The 16,681-nt window shown below is 43.1% G+C and overlaps 1 protein-coding gene across 1 annotated transcript in view; it reads left to right on the forward strand.

Moving 5' to 3' along the window:
• The first annotated feature begins 1,466 nt into the window (after nucleotides 1–1,466).
• LOC143285904 (uncharacterized) overlaps nucleotides 1,467–16,681 on the forward strand; it is a 33,852-nt gene continuing 18,637 nt past the window's right edge. The window contains exons 1-4 of the mRNA XM_076593352.1: nucleotides 1,467–1,526; nucleotides 3,816–3,884; nucleotides 4,382–4,450; nucleotides 14,224–14,318. Of these exons, the coding sequence (XP_076449467.1) occupies nucleotides 1,467–1,526; nucleotides 3,816–3,884; nucleotides 4,382–4,450; nucleotides 14,224–14,318 (293 nt within the window). The remainder of the gene's footprint in view (nucleotides 1,527–3,815; nucleotides 3,885–4,381; nucleotides 4,451–14,223; nucleotides 14,319–16,681) is intronic.

Below are 16,681 nucleotides of genomic sequence, written 5' to 3' on the forward strand. Positions count from 1 at the left end.
ATTTCCCTCCACTTCTATGCTTGAGAGGGAGTTCTGTTGTGGTCCACAGTGTTGGTAGATCCCCGATGACAGATGTAGAAAGATGTGGCGACCATCATTCCACTTCAGGTGCTCATCCAGGTTGCCTTTATGACTCAACAATAATATCAATGATACATTTGAATAGCACTTTGAAATGTATCAACACACTTAAAAGTAATGTGTCAGTCAGACACAGAGCACATTAGAACACACACACGCATGCATATACGCATACAAAAACACTGTGTTTAATCAGAGCAGGCACGTCTGAACATTAACAATCATAGAGCAGCTGAGCAGGGTCTCCCCTGATGTGCAGCTTCATGGTGACCTGACATTGACATAACTGTGGACTGTTGGCACTGGGACTGGCAAACCAGACTGGGTTTGGCTGTGTTCGGGGAAATGGGGATGAGCAGCATTCACTTGTTTCTGCAAGTAGGATGTTATGTGTTCAGCAGTTTTTGGCACCACCTTTCTGGCAGGCAAACGTTACTTTGGCAATGCACATGCTGGTATGCTTGTGTTTCCCATAACCTATATCATGTTTCCCATAACCTATATCAAACACGGATTTGACTTACCAGATCTTTCATCTTACACATTTGTTGGTCTACATGTGTATACATGCAAAAATAGTGAAGGCACTTGCAGATCCCTGCAGTTTATCTGTGGAGGTCGTGAAGAAGGAGATTTGTGGTGATCATTGCTCGGTAAACACGCTGACAGCATTCGACTCATATAGATCAGTATCTATGCAACTGACACTGACTGGAGATAAATACCTCTTCAACATTATATTGATACTGACAGGAATAGCAGGCACGTGCAGCTACTTGCAGACACTATCCCAAAAACAGAATCAGTTCCACCCTGACATACACAACACAAAATGAAGTATCATCATATCTAACCTCTTGACGCTGCCGATGTGCATGCTCGTCAGTGCATGAAGGATAAAGTAAGTGTTGCCAGAGATCAGATTTATTCATTTCCACTCTTTCTTCCTCTGACTGCATTGTTTTTGTTCAGCAAGCTCAGTTACTACACCGCTTAAAAGTACTCAAGAAGCAGTCCTTAAACTTCAAATCCATGCCAAACTGATCTCATTTCATTCACATTCAGAAGTCAAGGGGGATTATTCAGCCTACTACAATAACAGGTCTACTATTAACAAGGGGTCCAGACGAGTGGACAAACCATCGGGAATTCTTTCCCCTATAAGTGCAGCTACATCTTTTGAAGCGCTTTCAGACTTAATTGGGTTTGTTCTTGGACAAGAAGAAACGAACCCAGATCTAAGTTATTGAGAGCACGCGCGCGCCTTCAGTTTTTCAGAACATGACCAAGGGAAGTAATTCTTGCTTTCCGTGACGTCATTACACAACCCAGCAACCGCGAGTGAAATCTGCCGGAGCTCCCTGGCTTGACGCTGTTCCGCCAGGATGGCCAAATATCCTCAGCCGGATGATGTTTTCCAAGTGCTCCTTGCTAGAATTCAGCAGGTAATAGTTAATGATCAGTTAACGCTTGGTGTGATGTTTAGATCTAGTGTAAACAGCTGAACAACAGTTCAGTAGGCAGGGCCTATCGGATGATGTACGTTGCAGGTTTATGTTGGTCATCTCCCTCGGGGTTTCCTGAACAAAAACACGCATTGTCTTGATAACGGATATAAATTATATCCAGCGGCAGGAATGGGGAAGCGCATGATTTAGGGACTTTGTGCGCAGGTTTTATCGCTTTATTCTTCTACCTTAATATAAATTTTCTATATATATTAAAATATTATATATGTAATATGTATAAATAGATCCTAGATAGTACTTATATGGCGCAAATTCCCCATATAATGGGCTCCTATGTACCTCATGAAACAATACATATATATGCAAGTGCATAATAACATGCCTCTGCACATGAAAAAACAACACATATATGTGTATACACTGAGCCAGTACTACAAATTACAGATATGAACAGTCACACACACACACACACACACACACACACATGATAAGAAATACCCTTCATACACACACAAACACACTTGCACATTACATGGTGATTCCATGAAGTAGAGGGTAAAGTGGGGTGGGCAGGAGGAGGAAGAATGCAGACAAATAGCTGTGCTTCATCACACCCAAAGGCCTGTTTGAACAGGTGGGTTTTCAAGTTTGTTTTGAAAGAGGACAGCGTTGGTAAGTGATCCAGAAGAAGAGAATTCCGGACAAGAGGTGCTTGATACTGAAAGGTCCATTGGCCAAATGTTTATATGATATATCTTTCCTTTTTTTCCTGTCTTTTTTTTTCAAAATCTGGAGCAAAAAAGGTTGAAATTTTACAGACACAAAGATGATAATTATGATTTTTAATCCTTGCAAAAACTATAGCTAATGGTTTTGTGTATGTGACAGATCCTGAAATGTGTTGTTGTTTTATATATTAGTTACCCTTCCCAGTTGTCCCATTGTGTGTTTGTGTCTGTGTGTGTCTGTCTGTGTCTGTGTCTGTGCAAGAAGACAGTTTTGAATTTCAGGAGAGGATTGTTTTTGTGGACACTGCCAGATCAGTTATAGGACATGCATGAATTCCGTTTTTAGCATGTAATATCCAAAATCCTCTAGATTTATACCATATACTGACATGGTGTGTGCTTATGTTAAATCATTAGAAATAATAGGCCTGAATGACTTTTATGAAGAAAAAAAAAAGAAAAAAAAAAGTCATCAGTGTGAAGGGGTAGAGGAAAGGAGGCATGGGTGAGGTTGTTCACTTGCTGTCATGACTTGCCTTTCATATCTCTGTCAAACTTGGACATGTGCAGGAGACAGGCTGTGAGGTTGTTCACTTGCTGTCATGACTTGCTTTTCATATCTCTGTCAAACTTGGACATGTGCAGGAGACAGACTGTGAGGTTGTTCACTTGCTGTCATGACTTGCCTTTCATATCTCTGTCAAACTTGGACATGTGCAGGAGACAGGCTGTGAGGTTGTTCACTTGCTGTCATGACTTGCCTTTCATATCTCTGTCAAACTTGGACATGTGCAGGAGACAGACTCACCTTTTCACGTGCTGTCATGACTTGCCTTTCATATCTCTGTCAAACTTGGATATGTACAGGAGACAGACTGTGAGGTTGTTCACTTGCTGTCATGACCTGCCTTTCATATCTCTGTCAAACTTGGACATGTGCAGGAGACAGTGAGGTTGTTCACTTGCTGTCATGACTTGCCTTTCATATCTCTGTCAAACTTGGACATGTGCAGGAGACAGACTGTGAGGTTGTTCACTTGCTGTCATGACTTGCCTTTCATATCTCTGTCAAACTTGGACATGTACAGGAGACAGACTCAACTTTTCACGTGCTGTCATGACTTGCCTTTCATATCTCTGTCAAACTTGGATATGTACAGGAGACAGACTGTGAGGTTGTTCACTTGCTGTCATGACCTGCCTTTCATATCTCTGTCAAACTTGGACATGTGCAGGAGACAGTGAGGTTGTTCACTTGCTGTCATGACTTGCCTTTCATATCTCTGTCAAACTTGGACATGTGCAGGAGACAGACTGTGAGGTTGTTCACTTGCTGTCATGACTTGCCTTTCATATCTCTGTCAAACTTGGACATGTGCAGGAGACAGACTGTGAGGTTGTTCACTTGCTGTCATGACTTGCCTTTCATATCTCTGTCAAACTTGGACATGTGCAGGAGACCGACTCACCTTTTCACGTGCTGTCATGACTTGCCTTTCATATCTCTGTCAAACTTGGACATGTGCGACATGTGCAGGAGACCGACTCACCTTTAGAGAAGCTGCAGATCTTGTACTCATCCAAAGGCTACTTTGATGCAACACAAGTAAGTGAAAACGCTTTGGCCTGAATTGTAAACTGGCAAGAATGGGACACAATGATGACCATACTGAACTGAAGTGTAATTTGCAGATTGAAATGTGTATGTATGCATTCTCTTGGATGTGAGTGTAATGTTTTGTTGTTATTGTTGTTGTTTTTATAAAGCAATGGATACACTACATTTTAGAATCCATTTTGAAAAAGAAAGCAAAAACGTAAAAAAATCAGATAGCAAATATTGATTTGTTTATGATAATATTGTTTTATGACATGAATCTATCTCCTTCTGTGTATCACTGTCAGTGTGTGTTCTTTCTATAATGGTAAAATGAACTTGGTAGGGATTTTATGATATTGCTAGTATTTGTATAATGATTCCTTGTTTTGTTTTTTTTAAGTTTGTGTATTATGATTCTTTTTCTTGTGTGTGTGTGTGTGTGTGTGTGTGTGTGTGTGAGTGTTATGTGCATGTGTGTGTGTGTGTGTGTGTGTGTGTTTCAGGCATCACAGATATTACATGCTCTGAGCCGACCAGAGGACAAAATCCGGGCTATCAGAATGCTGGAGTCGGTAAACACAGCTTGATACAAGACTTTTTGTCTTTGTGAATGCAGATCAAGACAACAGCAACACAAATCAAACTATGATTACTGATACCCTGTAACAATTACTGGAAGTATGGAAGATAAGTGATATCAAACATGAAACTTGGTTAATGATATGATTTTAGTTGATTGATAAAATTTACTTTTTGGTATTGAATGTAGCTCCATAAGGTAATTGACATCCTGGCTGCCATCTGCAACAAAATATGGCACATGGGCCAGTGGCCCATGTCATGGACCCAGTCACTTATCATCAGCCTCCCTTTGAAAGGAAATCTCCAACACTGCCCAGACTACCACACCATCAGACTGATCAGCATTGCTGGCAAAGTAATGCTCAAAATCATTCTGAACAAATTACAGCCACAAACCATTATTGCAAAGGAATTAACAGAGAAGTACCATTGAACAGATCTTCACTGTGTTGGTATAGTCAAGTAAGAAGATCCAATGGCCTTGTTAAAACAATCCCTTAAGGATGTTTTGAGGGGGGGGGGAAGTGGAGGGGAAGACAGACAGAAAAAGGGTGGAGTGACAACACTGCACAATGGACAGGGAAACCATGTGCAGTGACCCAGGCTTTGACACACAGATCACAATGGACAGGGAAACCATGTGCAGTGACCCAGGCTTTGACACACAGATCACAGATCACAATGGACAGGGAAACCATGTGCAGTGACCCAGGCTTTGACACACAGCCCACAGATCACAATGGACAGGGAAACCATGTGCAGTGACCCAGGCTTTGACACACAGATCACAGATCACAATGGACAGGGAAACCATGTGCAGTGACCCAGGCTTTGACACACAGCCCACAGATCACAATGGACAGGGAAACCATGTGCAGTGACCCAGGCTTTGACACACAGATCACAGATCACAATGGACAGGGAAACCATGTGCAGTGACCCAGGCTTTGACACACAGCCCACAGATCACAATGGACAGGGAAACCATGTGCAGTGACCCAGGCTTTGACACACAGATCACAGATCACAATGGACAGGGAAACCATGTGCAGTGACCCAGGCTTTGACACACAGATCACAGATCACAATGGACAGGGAAACCATGTGCAGTGACCCAGGCTTTGACACACAGCCCACAGATCACAATGGACAGGGAAACCATGTGCAGTGACCCAGGCTTTGACACACAGATCACAGATCACAATGGACAGGGAAACCATGTGCAGTGACCCAGGCTTTGACACACAGATCACAGATCACAATGGACAGGGAAACCATGTGCAGTGACCCAGGCTTTGACACACAGATCACAGATCACAATGGACAGGGAAACCATGTGCAGTGACCCAGGCTTTGACACACAGCCCACAGATGTGGAGGAATGTGGTGAACAGTTGTGTGCAGTGCCCCATACTCTTCGCAGAGTTGAGGGAGAAAAGAGGATTTGTGTGAATGGTACCTGACTCTGGTGGAGGAAGGTTAAAGGAATGGAAGAAGAAGATTGGGCCCTGTCTTCCTATGCCGTGCCTTTGACTGTTTAACCTTTTTTTTATCTTATGAATTTACTCATTAAGTAAACTTTCTTCCATACAAAAAAAGGCTATGGTAAAGGAACATGTTTTTGGAGGAAAACAGATAGCAATAGATTTGATAGACTTTTAGACTTGAGAACAAAGCTGGATTCATCTCCGTTTAAATCTCTCTCTCTCTGTCTCTCTCTCTCTCTCTCTCTCACACACACGGTGTTGTTTGTCAGGGTGCAAACAGTGAACTTGTTTGGCAGGCTCGCGTTCTCATGTGCGGACGCAAGTGATGGACTGTGCGACGATATCACAGGTTCGTGAAGAGAAGAAAAATTATACTGTTACCTTCTTGCCATCGTATAATTAAAAAAAGGAACACAACATAATGGAGTCATCTACAAATGAAGCATTCACACATTTACTTCAGATGATGGACTGGCGATTTAACCAAATGATACAAATGATGAATTCACATTCCCGGAACATTGGCAACACTCTCAGCTGCAGTCTGGAGCAACTACACAGTGCCATAGGGAACATTAATGCTGAGATCCATACGATGAAAAGGACATGTGAGAGAGATAGAGAGGAAGTGAAAAGAGTCACAGACGACATCGCAGTTCTGAACGAAGACTGGGAATTGTTCGATCAACGACTCAACAAGTTAGAAGAACTTGTTGATCTCAACGAAGTGGACTTGAAATGCTGTAACCTGAGGTTCATGGGAGTACCAGAAGGAGGTACCTACTCTTTTCCAACAGTTGATGTAATTGTCGACATCCTGAACCAATATTCCTGTGAGCGAAGCTGGTGTCACAGAGACATCAACAGGGCGTATAGAGTGGGAGAGTGGCGTGACTCTTCAGATCATCCGAGGCCTATTGTTGTGCAGATGCACAGGTGGCAGGACAAGATGGCAATTCTGCAAGATCAAGACCTGAGGGAAGCACTACGCGAAGACAACATCAGAGTGGCCTCAGAGCTGACCACGAGACAAAGAGGGATGGTTGACTTCCACACCAAGCAAGGGAAAAGAGCCTACTATTGGAAAGGCAAACTACAAGTGGTGGAAAAGCAAGAATATTTTGGAGGCAATGATTATCCGGTGAGAGGCTCTGCTAACAGACGTTTTGATTACCGACAAGAAAGAGTGGCAGACTACCAAGATACGTGGTCAAGAGCTGAAGCTCACAAGGATGGCGGGCATTCTAATAACGGTGGAAAGCAATCTGGTGATGCTAGATTCAGACGAAGGTCAGCGGAGCCCCGTGTAGTTCCTGGCAACAAAACTTACAGCCAGGCTGTCAGGAGTGGACGTTCAACACAAGGGAATTCTGAACATGATTATTACACATCAAGAAACCACGCACGCTGGGAGAGACGGCAAGTACAAAACCCTTCAGAATGGGACAGGCGCAGAAGGCAGAACTCTATCTTTCGTGGTTCGTCGGGGGCAGAACACAGGAGAATAATTGTAAAGATTGGGGAGCAGAAGCGGACCTACTCACGGCCAAAGGAACAAACAAACAGACAAGTAATGACTGACCACAGTGGTGTCAGATTAGGAGTAAAAGCCAACGAGTACTCTGAACCACAGCATGAGACTACAACAACACGCACACGCGTATATCAGGTCAGTGACGTTAGAGATGCAGGGGAAGAGTCTCACGTCAACCAGCTATCGGACTGTAATACAGTACCGAATCCAGACCCACCATCTGGCGATGACGAGGAAGAGCAGGAGGACGACCCAGAAGTTTCCCATCAGTGTCCTACAACAGGTGACCTGTCACAAGTCCACAGAGAGTCACCGCCATCTTCAGTCAAAGATCGTCAGATAACTACGGAAGACCAGACAACGGGGCAGTTAGTGTCGACAGAAGTTCACGCAGCGGCACCAGAGTGGACGGCAGAATCAACAGGACCAGTCTGTGGGGCTGTCATTCCTCTCGGGCAGTCAGATGCAGTGGAGCACGGTCACACCCAGTGTGGAGAAGGCTCAGGGGATCAGCCTCTAGTGGACACTGAGCATGGACAGGTAAAGGCCAGGGTAGAAGACGCTGTCAAGGATGGCGTGTCGGACGTACACAGCCGTTTTCAGGCCAAGGTACAGACCAACGCAAAGGAACAGAGGCCATCCAGAATGTCAACACGGGCAGGAACCACCAAACAACGTTCAGGCAGCCAGGGCAATATCAAGGAGGCGTTCAAAAAGGCCAAAAACGGTGGTGGTTCTCATAGCAGTGATAGAGGCGGAGAAAGACAGGCAGCTTCTCCTGCGTGTCTTCGGGACAGCAAATAGGGGTCAGGCCGGGCATCAACTACCTCATGTGAACTAAAAAATACATGTCAAACTGCAAAACTGTCTGAACCTACTTTAAATGTAAATGTTAAGTCGAGTTGGTGCAATGATCCAAGCATGTGTCAAACCATCACATTTCTAAATTATAATGTTTGTGGGCTGATTGGGAAGTTGTCTAATCAAGATTTTGTAGATTATATAACCGCTTATGATTTCATTACATTGATTGAAACTTTTGTTACGGAAGATATCGATTCAACTATTTTTTAAAATTATGACTGTTTTATCTCCAAAGCGACAAAACTCACGAAGCAAGGGAGGCATTCAGGAGGAGTTATGGTGCTTGCGAACAAACGTTTTTCCAAATTCATCTCCCATATAAACACCGATGAAGATAATGTCATTGTATTAAGAATGTCTAAAGAATTGTTTGGGAGCGAATGTGATGTCATGTTTATTTCATCTTATATAAGACCATATGATTCCAATTACTGGAAAAACAATCACGGTGGATATGGTGTAGAAATAATTGATGAATGTATCATGTCTCTACACGAAACATATGGTAATTTTCATATTCTTCTCTCTGGAGACTTTAACGCTCGCACTGCAAACAAAAACTATGAGCCAACAGAGGACAATTTTGAGAAGGTAAGTAGCAGTGTTACACTGGATGATCACACATTTGCAAGAAAGTCTGATGATTTAGAAACGAATCTTTTTGGGAATCAGCTGGTTGATCTGTGTACGGTTACAGATTGTTTTATTGTGAACGGTATGGTACAGTGGAATTGTGACTCTGCATGTACATTTATGTCTAATAGTGGATCAAGTGTAATTGATTATTTTTTGATGTCCTGCAACTTATTGACTCAATTGTCAGATATGCAGTTAGTTGTAAAAGAACTTGTAGACTCTGATCATTTGCCAGTACAGCTGACATTGTTTACAGAGGTAAGAACTGATACAAATTCACAGAACAATATTAAAAGAAATGGATACAATACTATAGAGAAAATAGTTTGGGATGTAGACAAAGAAGACGAATACAAAGACAAACTTACAAACGAAGAGGGATGGACAAATCTGAATGAAGCCATAAACCAAATAGACAAGAATATTGACTTAGCACTGGCATTATTTAATCAGTACTTACTTGGAGCTGCTGAGTGTATGGTGAAAAACATGTCTCATAGGAAGAAGTCAAAAGGAGCAGAATGGTTTGATGAGGAATGCAGGCAGGCAAAGCGGGAATGTCGAAGACTGTTACGTTTATACCAAAAGCACAAACGCTTGGGACGTTGCACATGTCAGAACAAACGGATGACGTACATGGAAAATAAGAGTGAGTCATTTTGCAATTGTAAGTGTCCGGAAATGAGAATATTGTATGTGGAAAGTAGAAAAACATACAGAAAATTATTGAAAACCAAAAGGACGAGTTTCTGGCGTGAAACAGCAGAGAAACTGTGTAAAAATATGAAAAGTCTTCGATATTTTGGAATGATCTGAAAAGAATAGGACTAAAGAAAACATCATGCAACAGTGAAAATATAAGTATCCAGCAATGGTTTGAGCATTTCCAGACAGTATTCAGTTTTAATGAAGAGAGTACAGATAATCAAATAAACATAGAAAGTAATACCCAGGAAGAAGAAGAACATGCTTTAAATCAAGTAATCACACATCAGGAAGTAGAGAAATCCATTAAGAAAATAAAATGCGGAAAAGCCAGCGGAACCGATTGTGTTACAGGAGAAATGTTGAAAGCTGGTGGACACAATGTTATTAACTTTTTAACGATGCTATTTAAGCAGATTTTTGATAGTGGCGTATATCCCAAAGAGTGGGCCAAAGCTATAGTGGTACCAATTTTCAAAAAGGGTAATATGGATAATCCTGATAACTACAGGGGTGTATCTTTAATCAATGTTACTTGCAAATGTTTTACTTCAATTTTGAATGAACGATTATATGCCTGGTTGGAGAAAAACAATGTAATTGTTGAAAACCAGGCTGGGTTTAGACAAGACTATTCAACAATCGATCACATATTCAATCTGTATTCAATTGCCCAGAAAATATTAAGTAGCAATGGTCGAAAACTGTATGTGGCTTTTGTTGACTTTAAAAAGGCGTTCGATTCTGTCCATCATAACAAATTGTTACAAACATTGCACAAGGAGGGGATAAAAGGGAATTTTTTTTGTTGCCTTCAGTCTATGTATGATTCTCTCATTTCATGTGTTCGTTCGAATGGAGAATACTCCGAGTTTTTTGATTGCCCTGTAGGTGTAAGACAGGTTTGCGGGTTAAGTCCCACGCTTTTCTCACTTTTTATTAATGAGTTAGCCAATTATATAAATGATACTGGGGTTCATGGTGTACAGTTACTTCCCACTTTTATTGAAGTTTTCATTCTACTTTTTGCTGATGACGTAGCTTTAATTGCAACTACACCAGGTGGATTACAGACACAACTTAACTCTTTGAAAATATGCTGTGATAGCTTGAGGTTAAATGTTAATAGAAGTAAGACTAAGATAATAGTGTTCAGAAAGGGGGGATATCTGGGTAAAAAAGAAAAATGGTTTTTTGGAGGTGTGGAAATTGAGGTGGTAAACACCTACTCTTACCTAGGATTCACATTCACAACAATGTTGAGTGCTAATGTAGGCACAGGGCATCTAGTAACAAAAGCAAAAAAAGCACTTTACCTTCTATGCAGAGCATTTAACAATTGTAAAGAGATGTCCCGAGAAGTCTTTTTCAAAATATTTGACTCCAAAATTCAGTCTATTCTATTGTACTCAGCAGAGATTTGGGGGCTGCAACGTTTAGATAGCGTCGAAAAAATACATTTATTAGCTTGCAAAAGATTTCTCGGTGTTCCCCTCAAAACACCCAACAAACTAGTATACTCAGAATTAGGCAGATACCCATTATATGTTAACTCATACACGAAAGCCGTAAAATATTGGTTCAGATTATTAGAAATGAATTTAGATAGATTACCTAAACAGGCGTATCTTATGCTAGTAAACTTAGATGGGAACGGTAAAAGGTGTTGGGTAACAGGAATTAGAGAAATTTTGTGTAAAACTGGATTCAATTATGTGTGGTTGAATCAAGGAGTTGATAATATGCAGATGTTTATATTACAGTTCAAACAGAGACTGATTGATATGTATGTGCAAGAATGGTCGGCATCTGTCAGAGATAAGGAAAGATACGCTTTATATTCATCCATGCAAGATGGTTTCAGAACTGGACTTTATTTTGTACATTTGGATATTTATTGCCTCAGAGTCGCTTTGACACAAATAAGACTTGGAGTCTTGCCGCTAAATAAGAACTATGAAAGATACTCTGAAAATCCGGTTGCAAGGTTTTGCCCATTTTGTAAAGGTGTGAATGAGGATGAATATCATTTTATATATGCATGCCCTTTGTATGTTGATCTCAGAAAAAAGTTTCTTGGTTTGTATGTCAATGTTCAGATTAACATTCTGCTGGACGGTGTAGATAAACATCGATCTCGTTCTGTAGCAAAATATATTTTTCATTCAATTAAGCGCAGACAAGAAGCGATAACTAATCAATGAAGAAGAACATTTCTAGATATGTGTGTGATAGAAAATGTCGTATGAAAATCCATTTCAGTAAAATGATGACTATTTATACCAATCCTGTACAAAATCGTTGTTGTTACATGCAACTTCAGAGTATTGGATAATTTCTAATATTCATAGAAATGTCAACGGAATGCTATTGTCAGCACGTCCCCCTTCCCAGCATCCCAATGCAATGATGCCTATGGCCTGAATGCAATAAAACATTCATTCATTCATTCATTCTCTCACACACACACACACACACACACACACACACACACACACACACACAGAGCTTTCCTGCACAAAATGGGATGTTACAGTTAGCAAAAACAACATTTTCACATTCATGTTGAAAAAATCAGTTGCATGTTTGAGTAGCACATGACTTGACAAGCTGTTCTGTGAGGGATGATTCTACAGGACAGCACCACCCTTCGTGTTGTTCTTTGACAATGCTGTTTTTGCCATGGGTTCTTTTACCTTTGCTGAATGTGTGCTGCACACAGGACCATTGGTTTATCATCTGGTCAGGAAGCCCAGCACCCACACCACAAGAGGTCTTGTCAGTGGGTCCTTGCCTGAGCTGAACTGAAGAGCCCTGCTCACTATCACATACATCATGCACAAGGTGTTTGTGTGCTGTGTGTTTGACTGAATGCTGTGGTAAAGTGCTTTGAGAGGTCAATAAAACCAGATATAAAATTAATGTAGTTATTTTTGTCATGTCTTGGCTTTACAAACTGTGATTTAGGAAGGGTATGTTCATGTCTGCTGTAAGCTGGCTGGTGGCTGACAGAGGAAGGGGATGTTCATGTCTGCTGTAGGCTGGCTGGTGGCTGACAGAGGAAGGGGATGTTCATGTCTGCTGTAGGCTGGCTGGTGGCTGACAGAGGAAGGGGATGTTCATGTCTGCTGTAAGCTGGCTGGTGGCTGACAGAGGAAGGGGATGTTCATGTCTGCTGTAAGCTGGCTGGTGGCTGACAGAGGAAGGGGATGTTCATGTCTGCTGTAGGCTGGCTGGTGGCTGACAGAGGAAGGGGATGTTCATGTCTGCTGTAGGCTGGCTGGTGGCTGACAGAGGAAGGGGATGTTCTTGTCTGCTGTAAGCTGGCTGGTGGCTGACAGAGGAAGGGGATGTTCATGTCTGCTGTAGGCTGGCTGGTGGCTGACAGAGGAAGGGGATGTTCTTGTCTGCTGTAGGCTGGCTGGTGGCTGACAGAGGAAGGGGATGTTCTTGTCTGCTGTAGGCTGGCTGGTGGCTGACAGGCCAGTTCGGGACAGGCAGGTCTTGAAAGGGAAGGTCTGACTTGGGTCGGTTGCTATGACATCCTGGGTTTTCCTCCTTTTCCTTTTTTCCTCCAAGCAGGATCATCGAGTCTCCTTGTGTGAGGTGACGGCTTGGCAGATGGTGTGTCACCAGGTCGCACAATGTGCGGCTAGAGTGGACCTCTGTCGGTGGTCAACGTGACAGGTACAAGGGATTTCTTCAAAGTCCGTGTACCTCTTTCTGGGCAGCTGTCTGTCAGGGCGGCCAGTGGAGAGTTCCCCATACAGCAGGCACGGGTTCTCCATCCTGGACACATGGCCAGCCCAGCCCAGCACAGTTGTGTCTTTGCACCATGACCTCAGTGCTGGTGAGGACCCCGCTGTTGGAGTTCAGGCTTATGACCTCATTGCTGGTGAGGACCCCGCTGTTGGTGTTCAGGCTTCAGTTCATGTCGAGGATGGTGCCCAGGCTGTGTTGATGGAAACAGTCAAAAAGTCACAGGTGACAACAATAAATGACCCACCACTTAACGCTGTAGAAGAGAGTGGTTACAGCGACAGCTCTCTACACGCCAGTCTTTCTGCCTTTTTTTCATATGCCTGTTGTTCCAGACTCATCTGTAGAGTGCTAAAAGTGCTGTTTACCTTTGTTTTCCTTTGCAATTCTGTTTTAATTTTTTTGTAGATTTTGGCATCGGATGGTGTTATTAGTATTTTTTTTAAGGTACTCCCGAAAATGGAGTGTGACTGCCTACATGGCGGGATAAAACCGGTCATACATGTAAAAGCCCACTCGTGTGCATATGCGTGAACGTGGGAGTTGCAGCCCATGACCGAAGAAGAGGAAGATTGTTAAGGTTACCCATGCTTAGTTTCATGCAAATAATATTTCATAACACTCTAAATTTCTTGGAGAAAAGAAAGAATGACAAGTCATTTCCTATGAGCAGAAGACAGAAATGTGTGCAGCATTCAGTATTCTGATTTGATCAAATTGGCTGACCTGTGCTGAATGTTGTGGCCATGTTACGCTGAATGAAACCTTGGTGTTACAGCGTCTCTGCCGTATGACCTGCCGTGATGGACGGGATATCCTGACAGCTTTCAACATCCACAATGATCGGCTGATTGCTTTGGACACTTTGAAAAGGTCATTGGAACAGTGCTTTATATCTTTCCCAAATGATCGTGTGTCTGTTTCATATTGATATAGTGTGTTTATGTGTTTGTGTGTGTGTGTGTGTGTGTGTGTGTGTGTGTGTGCAAGTGTTTGCTTACTTTCCCACCCCCATGACAGTAGATTCAAGTGATTCTTAAAGCAAGTATGTTGAATATCATCTGTAGAAAATAAAAAAGGTGATTTTGGATTTAAAGGCATGCATCATGCATATACAGACTCCACATCATTTTGATATCACTACGGATTACATCACTCGTAGACAGTCACGCACATCCTCTTCAACTTGTGTGTTCTAAGTGTGAGTGGAGGCAAGTCAGTCACACACACGGCATTGCATGCAAAACTGCTTCTTCCGCAGTGCATATCATTTTGTGTTTTCACAGCTCTGTAGGATTTAGCTCATAACTGGTCAGATCCAAATACACTACACATCTGCTAGGAAGATGCCCAGTTAGCAGCATAACCCAACGCACTAGTCAGGATTTGAGTGCATGCATATATATATATATATATATATATGTGTGTGTGTGTTTATCTATCAGAGTGGCTTCTCTGGGTTTGACAGAATTTGCCAGAGGACAATACTTATGTTGCCATGGGTTCTTTTTCAGTGTGCTACGTGCATGTTGCACACGGAACTTGGGGTTTTTCTCATCTGAATGACCAGACGCTCAGTTTGATTTTCCTGTCAAACTTGGGAGAAAGAGTGAGACCAGGATTCGAACCCAGACCCTCATAGACATTGATTGACAGATACAGGATATATATATATATATTTCTGCCCCATCATCTGCACCATTTCAGTGGCATTACTCCCACACCGCTCATTTAGATTCCCCCATACACGGCCACACCCGGGGTCGTCCATCACAGTTCCAGCGTCGGCATTCTGCAGGGAACCATCGATGTTAAGTCGCCAGGAGGCCACACACCAGAGGAGACCCTGCACTGCTGCTGAGTCACTTCGGTGGTGTTTATTGGTGCCTGTTCTGATTCAACGTACTTAGGACACCACCTACTAAGCCCCTTACTAACGACAATAATGGCTTAGTTGCAGAGCCAGACTGAGTGAGTGCCCCTCCCTCAAACAGCAGTCCCCCATGAATCTGCCGACACTGAAGACACTGAAGACACTGACAGGACTCACCCCAACCACAGAAGTGGAGGAGTATCAAAACTGAGGTCACCATTAGAGCAGGGTATGAAAGGCCACAGACTTTGAGACTGTTTTTTTTTTTTTTTTTTTTGGCTCCCCCATCATCTAAGCTGTTTCAGTGGCATTACTCCCACGCCGCTCATTTAGATTCCCCCATACACGGCCACACCCGGGTTCGTCCGTCGCAGTTCCAGCGTCGGCAGTCCACAGGGAACCATCGATGTTAGGTCGCCTGGAGGCCACACATCAGAGGAGACCCTGCACTGCTGCTGAGTCACTTCGGTGGTGTTCAGTGGTGCCTGTTCTGTTTTAACGTACTTAGGACACCACCTACTAAGCCCCCTACTAACGACAATAATGGCTTAGTCGCGGAGCCAGACTGAGTGAGCGTCTCTCCCAGAGTGGAGACCGCCACCACGTCCCTCAAACAACAGCCCCCCATGAATCTGCCGACACTGACGACATTGACAGGACTCACCCGAAGCACGGAAGTGGAGGGGTATCAAAACTGAGGTCACCATGAGAGCAGGGCATGAAAGGCCACAGACTTTGAGACTATTTTGTTTGATATTGATGATGATGAAGGAGGAGGAGGAGGATGATTATGATGACGATGTTGCTATGGAGGTCCATTCTGGTTTGGGACTGCGTGACAAGGCTGTACTCTACGCTTCCTGTCATAATGATATCCCGGTGTTAACCAGGCCCGAGAGATAGACACTTGCATTGTTGGTCAGGTAATTAGAGCAACACCCAAATATGCATCCTTGAAGTGGATGACACTCGACTGTGTGGTCCCAGTCTCCCCATTTAAGTCCACAGCACACTCAACTCTGGGTAGGAGCCGGCCACGGGTCGAAAAACCCACCTCCGCTGGGATTCGAACACGCATCCTCCCAGCCGTCAGTCTGCGACACTAACCACTTCGCCGCGGCTGGTGTGTGTGTGTGTGTGTGTGGATAAATCAGCAGAGCAGAGACTGTATCAATTCTTTCAACATGGGTCCATCAGTATTGTGGGAATTGTGGAAAAGCTGTCAAAGAAGGCATTCCTGGTTGGACAGGCCCTGTATACAGCCTGGAAACTTGCTACGTCAGAGGACCAATTTGGCAACAAGAGCAATAATTGATCTTCATGTCATGATAAAGTTAACAAGGAATGCCTTGGCAAGCAATTG

This window comes from Babylonia areolata, chromosome 9, assembly GCF_041734735.1.
Source record: "Babylonia areolata isolate BAREFJ2019XMU chromosome 9, ASM4173473v1, whole genome shotgun sequence".
Classification (NCBI taxonomy): Eukaryota; Metazoa; Mollusca; class Gastropoda; order Neogastropoda; family Buccinidae; genus Babylonia; species Babylonia areolata.